This window comes from Hesperophylax consimilis, chromosome 16 (genome assembly GCF_061612785.1).
Source record: "Hesperophylax consimilis isolate HC1 chromosome 16, BYU_Hcon_1.0, whole genome shotgun sequence".
NCBI classification, from domain to species: domain Eukaryota; kingdom Metazoa; phylum Arthropoda; class Insecta; order Trichoptera; family Limnephilidae; genus Hesperophylax; species Hesperophylax consimilis.
This window is the reverse complement of record NC_142851.1, coordinates 25,222,934-25,236,023: the sequence shown is the minus strand read 5'-3', so window position 1 is coordinate 25,236,023 and position 13,090 is coordinate 25,222,934. Positions and strand designations below refer to the sequence as shown.

Sequence of the window (13,090 nt, the reverse complement as noted above, 5' to 3'; positions counted from 1 at the left end):
GTATAATAGCTATTATTACTATTGTTGAATATAACAAACATTCATAAGTACTTTTAAAATAGCAATAAAAAAGTGAACCACATCTTCCAAGTTATGAAAAAATGCTCAAATGTCTAATTGTAACAGAAATGATTTTTAAATACATTTGGTGTACATTCTTTGGGGAATTTTCAGCCGCCATTGTAGGAATTTCCCTATTTTATAAATATTCTATAAACAGATATAACATAATTTACCTTGGGGTATTTAGGCATTCATTCATAGTGTCAATAATTTTAGATTTAGCCTCACATCCCCTTTGGACGGCTTCCATTACCACTTTTAATGGCAGACCGGGTATTTTGATATCAGCTTGCAATGCACTAACTCCTTTCTTAGTACCTGCTATTTTGAAGTCCATATCACCCATGTAGTCTTCGATTCCCTAAAATAATTGCAATCAAATTCTATTACTTCAAGTACTCAAGCAAGTTAAACTACACACCCTGCTCCACACTCATACCGCAAACTTTGAGGGGTGTGTACCGGACGGTGTGTACCGCTCCCGGCGGCCGCCATTTCATAATGGTCGGGAGCGTGGTTTTAGAACTTACGTGGGGCTTCGATACCTTGAGTCCTGCTCGCCCCCGCATCGCTTCCTCTCACCGCAAGCGCCCGGCCGGCCCAGGCGACCGCCCTAGAACCAATCAACGCGCCCCTAAGCAACGCTGTACGGGTAAATATTTTGAATTGACTATTTATTGAAATGTTTAGACTAAGTTTGAGATATTATACGATATACGAAATAAAAGACATTGATAAAACGGCCGGACTCTCCTTAGCATAATTAGATTAAAAATTAGTATTAATTTAGAACTAAGAAAATTAAATAAGATTTACCCTGAATATGTTGGGCCGGGGACCGCCACACTGAATGAATGTATGTACAATTGATTGATAAATAAAAATGCTAGAGAGGATTGGTTAGGATCGATTAAAAGAGCATAAAGAGTAGAGTAGTTCTAAAGGTTGTGACCTCCGCTAATTAAATCTTAGCGGACGTCACAGCCCGCGGACCATCAACAACCCGCGAATGAAGGCAGCGCGTCGACCCCGCCCTCCCCAAAGTCGGGAGAGGGGGATTGCACAATAAATACGGCGCGCCAGCCTGCAGCTCTCTCTCTGCCTTGGACCGCCACCAGCTACTCTACTCCTGCTCTTCCTGACTGCTTCTCTCTGGATCTCAACTTGGATCTTCTTTGACTTGGCTTCCCCCTGGATTCCCGCCTCTGCCTGCCTCCTCCCGCACCGAGGATAAAGCAGATTCCGGCCCCAAACTGAGCAAGGATAAAGCAGATTCCTGTACCGACCGGAGCAAGGATAAAAGCAGATTCCTATACCGACCGGAGCAAAGATAAAAGTAGATTCCTTTACCGACCCGAGCAAGGGTAAAGCAGATTTCTACCTGGACCTAGCGGCTAACTACGGACTGACCAGCCCCCTATCATACAGTCTGTGTAAAAGACCTAGCTGGTCGATTACAGGGTGATTATTCATGATAATAAAGAAAAAAATCATAAAAAAGTTTTTTAAGCAATGCAGTTCTAATTGCCAAAAAAAGTTTAAAATTATAATAAAAATTGTCCCGTTTAATCATAGCTTTACTTTTGCGAAACGTATTGCTAGCCTAGAAACAGCGGTCATTCATTTGGAAACATGTTCATTGTATCGTTTAAAAGGCAAACAAATAAAAAGAGTGTAAATTCAAATTCAATGTAATTTATTGCAGTTGACCGAGCACGAATAAATAATAATTATTACAAAAGTTTTATTATATGTAAAAACGTTTTGTAAACCGTACAAAAATAAGAAATTATATTTTAAATTCTTTTATTTGGGATCTAATGAAAAAAAATATTCATGAATGAACCCTAAAGTTTTGTGATATGAGTGTGGAACACGGTATATAAACGTACCTACTGTGCATGCATATCAATAATACAATGTCGAATATCAATTTGGAACAGTCTATAAAATGCAAAATAAAAGATGAATGTTAAAATTGGCTGATTTGACAGCAAAAAGAAAATGTGAAAGACAAATAAAAATGTGCATTATACAGTTCATTACCAATATATCAGTCAAAATTTTGTAGTCTTCTATATGTTTGGTGTCATCTTTGGAATATTTAGCAATAAGTCCTATTGCCACACCAGCGGCGGGGGCAGATATGGGAACACCGGCGTCCATCAGGGCAAGGCTTCCTCCACAGATACTGGCCATCGAGCTGGACCCTGCAAATAAACAAATTCGTTGTCAGAAAAAACTAGCCAGGTTTGACCAACTGGGTCTCATTGAACAAACATTAAGATGGAAAATGCAAAATAATAAAGAAAAAAACTTCAGTATTGTCTTGGAAGCATTCCAATGAGACTTTGATTTCCCTGTGAAGAGGAAAAAGATGGTACCCCCATAAGATCAGAAAACAACCTTTGTTTTTTTTTCTCTTCACGGGCTGTCGGGCTGTCAAAGGCTGTCAAAATCAAAGACTTTAAGGCGATGCCATACGTAGTAATTCAAAATCATGTGTTTTTGGTTTGAAAATTTGGTCACCTAGAAATGTTTCAGATACTTTAATTAAATACAGCGAATAGAATACATCTTTTCCTTTGAAATAATCGAGTATTTTTTAGATAAGCCTTTTTATAAGCTCAGAAAACAATAATGTAAAGGCCTATGAAAACTGCTTTTAAGTTCAAAATCTCCTACTTACGAACCCATTTTCGGTTATGATTTTATTGAATAATGTGGCAAATTAAGTTATTTATAAAATGATCGAAAAAAAAAAAAATTATGCCTGAACATCCACAAAATAAAATAAAAGGCACTTTTTGGCCATGTTTTTTTCTTGCATAAATCAAAACAGGCGGATGGTGTTAAGCGGGAATTTAAACCTTATCGCCATCTACGTAAGGGTTGTTATTGATAGCGGCTCAATTTAAAATATCACACGATGTAGTGCATCGCCTTAAGTCTGATTGGAATGCTTCCAAGACAATACTTTTAACTATTACATACATATTTAATTATTGAAGATAATATTAGCAATTCCCCTTATTAGTGGCCCGGCAAGGCAAGGGTCCTGGGTTCGAGTCCTAGATGTGACCGTATCTTTTTTGTTTCAAATATTCATTTAGGAATTGCTAACATTGTCTTCAATAATTAAATATTACAATTTGAGGTTTTACTCAAGTTATTAAAAAAATAAAATAAAACATATTTGTTTACACAGTACACTATGATACAAGTGATAAGGTATATTATATTATACATGGTTATAATACCTACCTATTATGTAGGTCCATACAATATCAGTAATTTCTTAACTAATGAACACATGAGTAATAATGAAAATGAAGAGAGTGTGAAAATGTTTGAATCAAGAATCGTGTGCTCACAAATTGTAATCAACTGTTAATAAAAGTTCGATGAAAAATGTTAGCAAGGAATCATGAAAATGTGTAGTAATTTTTCATAATGGGTGGTATAAGTTGTGATTATGCAAGTAGCTGGTGAGTTGCTGCATTAATGTTGTTGGCTTTTATACAAAGAAGGGTAGTGTGCCTGGTACGCCTCGTTGGAACATTTAAACCAATGACGGATAGCAATTCGGGACTATGTTTTTTATCTCTATCAAGTAACATAAAAAATTGAAAAATTCTATAGATTCAGATATATGTTGAAAACATGGCTCATAATAGAAATATTTTATAATCATAACTATCAACCAATACTTGTTATTTATTAGCATGTAGATTAAGGACGGGTTGTTTCGGAAAATTTGAACAATTCATCAAATTTCAACGTTCATTTTCGGGTTCTGTGAAAGATTTATTCAAGTTCTGTTTTTATATCATTGTAGGCTAGTTGCTTGACAAAACTGAAATAAAAACAGAACTTGAAAAAGTCTTTCACAGAACTTGAAAATGAACGTTGAAATTTGATGAATTGTTCAGATTCTCCGAAACAACCCGTCCTTAGTGTTATTTTAGACTGTGTACCAATAATAATAATCTGAATAGTAACAACATTATGTATATTTATTGTAATTGAACATGTATATCCTGTTGACAAACTGTCTAGTTGTATTATTTTTTTAATGATAAACTAATGTTTATTAGACAAGGTTTTATGCGTAGCATAATAAATAACAAATAATTATAAGCAATAATTAGTTGCCTGAAATATCAATACAAATTGAAAATATCTCCCGAGTAAAAATAAATACATAATAAAGTAAACATATAAATCTTTACATGTAGTAGTAAGAATAGATGATTTTATTTTTATTTCTAGTGAATGTAATCGAGTGGCGCTTAGATATATATATAGAGAAAGAGAGCGAATATAATCATGTACCATTTGACTCCAACACCTCTGATGTAAGTCTCACAGTGAAGTCGTAGTCTTTGGGAATGACAGGCATGAGTCCCTTTTCCGCTAGGGCACCGTGGCCGGTCTCCCTTCTTCCAGCGGGGCCCCCAACCCTTCCGACTTCTTTCGTTGCAAAGGGGGGGAAGTCATAATGCAGGAAGAAACTTTTTTCTTTTATTCCACTGAAACAAAAATAATTACTCATCACTGTGCAATCTAGTAAAAAAAGAGGAAAATTAAGTTTGACGGAAACAAATACAAACACACCATGTTTTACAAAACATAAATTATATTTTTACGTATTGCATACTGTAATCTATGGTTTTTCAACATCAAGTAAAAACAGTGTGAAAATTTCTTAAATAATCATGTACTTTCATAAATAAGGCATACCTCGTGAGCATAGTGAGGGCATCCATCTTGAGTGCACTTTCCGGAGAGTCCAAAGTCACAGTACAGAACACCTGGGTCTGACCTCTTTGGAATAAAGCACTTCCGTGAAGGGGTTTGTGCAGATCAACCTACAATTTTTTTAAATATTCACATTAAAATAAATACTTACAACAACTTTGATTTATACAATGACTTATCAATATGTTTGATGTCGACCGAGATTCGCTTCGACCAGCTACATCAGACCTTAGGGGATAATGCCACTCTGGGATTTCAGGAAAGTAAAAAGTTTTTTTTCATTAAAAATGAAATACAGAAAATAATAATGCTAAAAATGTTAGTCACTTTACTTAAAATGAACTCTTGCTTTTAATTTAAATTATCTCAGGAAGTCTTGGATTTTTCTTTATCATTGTAATCTTTTTTAGTTTCATGCTAAAAATTAACTTTTTTTTCAAACTCGTGCCATTTTTACAAAAGAACTTTGTTCTTGACCAGATCTTGTATTCCATTCGCTATATTACCGTAAAAAAATTATTGTAATTAGGCTATTTTTCCATGCGCTAGAGTGGCATTATACCCCTTAAGAGCATGTTATAGACCTATCCGAAATTTTCAACTGTCAAAACTTCTTAATTATTTTGTTCGCTAGCTGGCGGTAATAGTTCATGCCCGACCTTAATATTAATTGTACTTATACGCGGTTGTAACATTAAACACGAGTTACAACTGCGTATAAGTATATAAGTAAAACAACCAAACTAATAAAAATGTGTGGCTTGTTTAAAGAATCGTCAATTTTATTAGAGTATTTTGGGGTGACATTTTTACTAACTAATTAACCATCATGCCGTTTTCCGCAGGGGTAGGCAGAGAGGACGGACCGCCAAATAACTCGGTCTTGGCACACACTCCTTGCCTCATTCACATTCATACATCGTCTCATGGCCCGACTCAAGTATCTGATTCACTTGATCGTGTCATATCTTCCTCGGGCGTCCCCGACTTCTGCTACCATTCACATTTGCGTCATATATTCTCCTTACACTCCTATCTTCGCTCATTCGCTCTACATGCCCAAACCATCTAAGCGTCCCTTTATTAATCTTACTCATTACGCTTCCATCAGCCTTACACTCTTTGCGGATCTCCACATTTCTCACACGATCGTACATGGTTTTTCCACACATACAACATTTTTATAAATGTTCAAAATTGAATTGCCATTGTGAAATTAGATTATATTTGAAAACCTTGATTTATTATTACTCGCAATCTATTTCGGCGAGATGTACCGGCGTAGTTTAAGGGACACGGTGTTCGGAAACTCGTAGTTCAAACGAGAAACTAGTAAATCTATCATATATTTGAAGTCGATTTTGAGGTGTAAATTTTTTTTTTACATTTCATTTTCAAGTAAATCGAGACGTTAGTTGGATTTCTCGTTTTATTTTCATTGTTAAATTCAAAATAGCTAGTCTGTCATTTCCAGAGATGTGCTTTATTTCAAATAAATCCATTTCAAATGGAAATGCAAAATGGGTATTTTCCATTTTGCATTTTAAATGCTTTTCTAAAAACCATTTTGCATTTTAAATGCTTTTCTCAATGCATTTTCCATTTTAAATGCTTTTTTGCAACATTCTTCCTACTATCTCCACTCATCTTTTTTTCATAAGCCCCAAATATCAGTCGGTCCTCAAGTTGCTCCCTGGTAGGAGCCCTGGCAATTGAGAGATACCATTACAAAAAATACTGATTCAAATAGTGAACATGGAGCCATGACGCTGTAATATTAAATGTTAGATAGCAGTTTCTATATTTTTTACGTTGTCAACATTAGTCCCGCGCAAAAATTTTGTGGTTTCATAATCTGTAGTCGTGGTGTTTTTGGATTTACCATCATGTAATATGTTTGTTCTACATTGATGTCCATTATTAAATGACAAAGTTGTTTTTACACAGTACATATCAGTATGTATGATTTGTTATTCTACAAGTTGTTTGTTCTACATTGATGTTCATTATTAAATGACAAAATTGTTTAAAAATTCTATAATTATTTTAATTTTTTGACCTGAGAAACCATTTTGCATTTTCAATGCATTTTGAAAATAGGTATTTTGCATTTTGCATTTGAAATGCTTTTCTAAAAACCATTTTGCATTTTCAAATGGAAAAGTTTTGAACCATTTCCATTTTGCATTTCAAATGGTTTTGGGTACCCATTTTGCACATCTCTGGTCATTTCGGGGTTAATTTCAGCTCTATACTTCTTTTAAACTTTATTATAGAAGTGTACATTATACACGGATCCAGAAACTCGTAACACAAGTGGGAAACCGTCATCATTACCGCATAAAAAATTCAAATAAACTTTTATTTCATTCCTGAGATGTCATTTAAAAAAATAAATCTATTTTCCATTTCTTTTCGGCAACTAAGGAGTTATACATAAAACTTTGGATTCGGGTCATGTACGCATTTTGAAACCCATTAACAGCTGCTATTAACCACCTAGCGACCAATTTTTTTATCAAATTAGAACTGAAATAATTCCATCTTCAGACTCAATTTATTCGAAAAATAAGGCGCAAATCAAAAAGTTATGCCACAAAATCGATTAAAAAATTTTCCAGACACCGCTTATTATAGATAAGCGATATTCTTGTTAATTTCCTCTAAAGCTGTTTTTGTCTGTTTCCCAAACACCGTGTAATGCACCGTTTGAAAATGCAAATATTAAAAACAGCAGTAAGATTTACCTTAACCCCCTAACGACCGATGTTTTTCAAATTTGACATATAGAATTCCAACTTCGGGCTAGACTTACTCGAAAACGAAAGCTCTTATTAAAAAACTTACACGGCAAAGTTAACTCCAAATGTGATATAGATTCACCAGTTTCCCGCTTGTAATTATAATTGTTTTGGTTTGATTATTTTTCAGTTATATGCTCAAACTTCAAAAAACTACACATAATCTAAAAATAAAAAAAAACTATAAAAAAACGTTTTGTAAAAAATACAAATTGGTAGGTAGTACCTAATGTTATATGCTATAAGCTTCAGAGCGTTACACACTTACGCATAAGTAAAGACAAGGAAATCTCTCACCCACACTTTCAAATTTGCACCGAAAACGCACTCCGCCTAATAAACGTGAAGTTCATTCAAACCACTTCGCAACCGTCGCAGCTACTTGATGAAAGACACACTTCAAAAGTCATTTTCTCGGCCTTTGAAATAATATGGCCTTGAGAAGTACATACGTAACAAGAATTTTTAGATGCAAAAAGAGAATTTACTAAACTAACTATGTATTTGCTTCTGCCTTTTTGGGTATTGAGAGATTTATAAAACATTTTGATTTTTCAAAGATACAGGTGATTAAACACGGAGCGTATAGATTCACTTCTAGCACCGAGGGATTCTCACTCGGAATGAAGTATTTAATTGTTTGTAACAACAGATATCAATACAATAAAAAAATATGGCAATTCCACGGATGTGTATTATCTACATATTTTAATTGAAAAATATTGTCTAAAATCATTATTAAGCCTATAAACAATAGATCAAAATTTTAAATGTGGGTTTTATTGTGTATCAGTGTTTGATTAATAGGATGGGTTGTTTCCGAGAACTTTAACAATTCATCAAATTTCAATGCTCATTTTCAGGTTCTGTGAAAGACCTATTCAAGTTCTGTTATTATATCATTATAGGCTAGTTGCTTAACAGAACTGATATAAAAACACAACATGAAAAAATCTTTCACAGAACTTGAAAATTATCTTTGAAATTTGAAGAATTGTTCAAATTCTCAACCCGATAAACAACCCGTCCTTAGTGTTTTAGAATTAAAAATAATTGTCCATTTTTTGCTTATAAAAAATATCAAGTCTGGGAATAATATATAAAAACTATTTAGATGTGTTTAATAAGTGTTTTCCATCAAATCACGCCATTTAACCAATCATATACCATATAAGTTTGCTTTCTACAACAGGTAGTTTCAGACATGTTTAATAGCTGTTTTCCATCAAATCATATCATTTTATACCGTTAATATAAGTTTGCTTTCTACAAAAGAATTAGTGAATATGTCAACAGTCCCATGTGCAAATTGGGAACTTTGCATCAGACATTAGCATTAACTATTTAAGGCCCATTGTAACGGACGTTGTTGGCCACATTTTATCATTTTGTCAAAATATGTTTCTTCTTCTTCATGTGCCGTATCAGGTCCCCCCGAGGTTGGCGATCACTCTAGAAAATGTCTCTTTGTCTTGCGCTGCCCGGAATAGCTCCTCCACACTTCTAATGCCGGTCCACTCTCGTATATTTCGCAGCCAAGACATTTGTCTCCTACCAGGCCCTCTGCGACCCTCTATCTTGCCTTTCAAAATATGTTTACATTTATAAAATGTGCCAACTTCACGCCAATGGCAAATTCCTCACTCCCCGCCACTGCTCATTTGTATCCCTTTTCGGCAAAGGAAAAGCATCGGTACCGTATTGCGTACGTACCCGGGCCGAGCGGTACGATGTTCAGATTTTTCTATGTACAAATTTACTAACAAATAACAATTTATTAAATGTTACCAATACCTATTTTTTACTTGTACTCCTCGGCGGTAGTTAAATAAAAACTATTTGCGTTATGCTACCACTGAGGAGATATTTAAAATGCCGTTTTTTAACGAATTTGTGTAACCATTTTTGTACAATTATTTTTACTTATTTCCCTCTACAAAAATCCAGGAACCTCGTAGAATAGTGAATCTTTTCTCTTTCTGAGCGCTATGTCACGGGGACCTGCGAAAAATACTACCTTAACCATTTTAAAAAATTCGATCGCTTCAAGATCATTTTTACACTTTTATTTTACAAACATTTCTAATTTTTTGTCGTATTTTGACAAACTAAAAATCTAGTTGTCAAGATACACATTCTTATAACTGGTATGTAATAAAACTATGTAATTGTAATACAGGGGAGCTTTCAAAATCTTTGCAAACTCTCAAATTCAAGCGTCTGCCTTCGGCTATACCACCGGCAAAATGAATATGCAACATTTTACAGTGGCTTATGTACGCGTTTGTGGGGCGGATAGAATCCCCACCCTTTTTCGGTCGACAGCCAAATGTCGGCTGCGAGTCAGCCTTATAGAATATAAGCAGCAAAATTAAAAATATTAAATCAGTTCAACTTTACCACCAAAACAAGCGTTTTATTTCAACAAGTGACTCCTGCCCACCATCTGCCTCACCTCGCCTAGTCTTCTGCTCCAAACCTTCTGGTGTTACCTCAAGACCAGCCGGCTCTGCCTAGGAAAACCGCCAACACCAGAAGCGAGCAGAGACGACAGCACACCCAGTGCCCAACATTCACCGAGCACCGGGTGCAGGTAAATAATTTCATACAACTATCATCATCATCGGCCGTAAAGGAGCATTCCCATCGTTTGAAGACACGGTTTGGACCCGGCGCCCAAATCTACAGTCTTGTGCGGACTCCCGTCCAGTACACCCATCGATGTGATAAAAATAAATTGGCTAACCTGGCATGCAATATTCCTAATTTGTTCCAAATTCCTTCCGTCACAGCGGATTTCTCTTTCGAGAATCATATCCCTGAAGACCTGTTTGCAGACATTATTAAAGCATTCCGTGGTGGTGGCTCCGTCACTGTCCTCAATTCCAAAAGTCTCCCGGACCTTTGAGACTACGTCTGATCTGACATCATTGACGGCTCCGTCCCTACTCAGTTTGTCATGATTGAAGTCACTAGAAAATAAAAGTTTAGTGAGAATATATGATATTTGAGATCTGAGGACGGTTCTTTCACAGAATTTGAACAATTCATCAAAGTTAATTTTCAAGTTCTCTGTAAAGGTTTGCTTGCATACAGAAAAAAATCAGACACCTTTTTTTAATTGGAAAAAATGTCACCCGAGACCAAAATTAAAACTATACTTTACTCGAAAGCTCATAAATCATTGGGTAAATCATCAGATAAATTGTAATACACCCCATATATGAAGCAATAACAATTTGTAGTAAGAAGGAATATTATTATACCTGAAAATTTCACGAAGTCTCATATCGGAAAATGTTTTGACGACTTCAACGAGTTCGGGTTTATCTTCTTTTGCTTCTTCTACAATTCTTTTAGTGATACCGAAAGACTTTTGTAACTTTTCAATAGCATTTATAACCGATTGGGCTTCTTTAGTGCCTAAAAAATACAACAACAGAACATCACACTCAAGTCATAAAAAGATAATTTTACAATGCATTCCTCAAATCCAAGAATTTGAATCATAAGTTTCATGCTTACTAATAAATTATTCCGATTTCAAGTTCACAATTATTAAATCAAATAAGATCATTTTACCTAATTTGATTGCCTTCAATAAGTCTTGTTGCAGGATATTATCGGCATGTCCCTCGAGCATTACAACTAGGTTTTGTTTCATGGCTGTTACAATCAAATTCAGGGAAGATTCTTGAAGTTCTTTTCGAGTTGGATTGATGATAAAGTCATTGCCTATTTGCCCCAATCTGAAAAATTAATTATTAAGAGTGAATATGAATATAACTGTAAATATACAGAATTAATATGTAAAAAAAAACATTTGCATCACAAATGAAGATTTTATATTTTTATTTTTATTTTAAATAAAGACAAATATTTTTGGGTTAGAATAAATGATAATACAGTGAAACCTCTATCTATTGGTTTTAAAGGGACCTATCGAAATAAACGATGAATGCGGGAAAACAATGAATGCGGGATTAAGAAGACAAAACACAAGGAGATACGATCCAGTAAAGTTACCGTCCTCCCAATCTGCATAACCGTTGGTAGATTAAAATTATAAGAAGAAAATAAGTTTTAGATGTAAATAAATGTATTTATTTAAAAAAATACAAAGCTAAACAGAACCATTTTTTTTAATTTATTGCATTGTAAATACATAATCTTTCATCGACATTTGTTTTTTTTACTGTTTTATTTCCGCAAGTCAACAGTATATTTTCAGCTTTGCAAATGACATTTTTTTCGGCATCAGATATTGAGTGTGCGTAGTAGAAAGTTTTCAATCTTTCAAAGAGTGTGCATGCTTCTGAAAATGAAGGTACAGGCAGCGGTTCCTCTTCATCAATATCGACCTCTTCTGTTGTCTCCGTCAATCTTGCGTCACACATGCTTTCGATAGTTTCTATCCCACAAGTTAGAATATTGTCGTCGAAAGTAACAAAATTGTTAAAATTTTTCAAATTTGGTACCAAGAGATAAGAATTTTCTCCAGTTCGCTAAACTTTGATTCTTTACTGGTTTTTCTAGTTTTCGAAGATTTTCCGCACTTTTGAATTTGCTCCCGAATTTCGTTTTTTTTCAAGAAATTAGAATTTAACGTGGATGCCGCGATTCCTAAACGCTTGGCTATATCGACGCGTTTTTCAGCGGGGTTTTTTTCGTACGTAAGAGAACGTACTTTTTTCATCAAACGGCTCATTTCGAAGATAGTTTAAAAGCTCAAAAAGGATAACTGCAAACACTCCACTAAGTTCGGGTATCTAGCGACAACTGACGACAACTAGCGACTGATGGCGGTGACAAACTGTTATTCTTTCTCTTTCTCTCTCAAAAGTTTCGCGCATCGTAACGAGTGCCGTCTGGCGCCGTTTAAACATAGACAAAATATATCAAATACGCGACGTAATTCCTACGATGAATGCGGGAAAATGGTGGACATAGAAACGATCGATGCGATCTATTTTTGTATAAAATGATTTCGGACTAGAAGAAATAAATGATACATCCGGGAAAACGATTATTCGAGGAACGATAGATAGAGGTTTCACTGTATTTGAATTCTTCCTGTTCCGATGTTAAAATGTTAAATGTTGCTTAAGCAAGGAATTAAATGTGTGATCTGGGTGGTTGACACTTCAGTATGTTTCTATTAAAAAATAAACTCCACACAGGTTTGTATATTAATGAGATAAAAAAATATATCAATTGGTTAGTGTATATGTACCTGACAGCCCCCACGGGTCCGTTCCAAGGAATATCTGACAAGGCAAGGGCAGCACTGGCGGCATTGATAGAAAGAACGTCCGGGGAGTTGACTGAGTCCACGGCCAGCATATTACACATTATCTGCGTCTCCGAGTTGAAACCGGATGGGAACAACGGTCTCAGCGATCGATCTATCACTCTTGAAGTCAATATCTCACGCTCCGAGGGACCTAAAAAACACATCCAAACAA

The 13,090-nt window shown here is 35.1% G+C and overlaps 1 protein-coding gene across 1 annotated transcript in view; it reads right to left on the bottom strand.

Moving 5' to 3' along the window:
• Positions 1 to 13,090, bottom strand: part of PNPase (polyribonucleotide nucleotidyltransferase 1) — a 189,998-nt gene that overhangs the window by 172,781 nt on the left and 4,127 nt on the right. Inside the window, exons 3-10 of the mRNA XM_089640692.1 lie at positions 12,859 to 13,069; positions 11,208 to 11,374; positions 10,892 to 11,048; positions 10,372 to 10,597; positions 4,807 to 4,934; positions 4,399 to 4,595; positions 2,110 to 2,273; positions 237 to 424 (exon numbers count right to left, since the gene is read on the bottom strand). Of these exons, the coding sequence (XP_089496818.1) occupies positions 237 to 424; positions 2,110 to 2,273; positions 4,399 to 4,595; positions 4,807 to 4,934; positions 10,372 to 10,597; positions 10,892 to 11,048; positions 11,208 to 11,374; positions 12,859 to 13,069 (1,438 nt within the window). The remainder of the gene's footprint in view (positions 1 to 236; positions 425 to 2,109; positions 2,274 to 4,398; positions 4,596 to 4,806; positions 4,935 to 10,371; positions 10,598 to 10,891; positions 11,049 to 11,207; positions 11,375 to 12,858; positions 13,070 to 13,090) is intronic.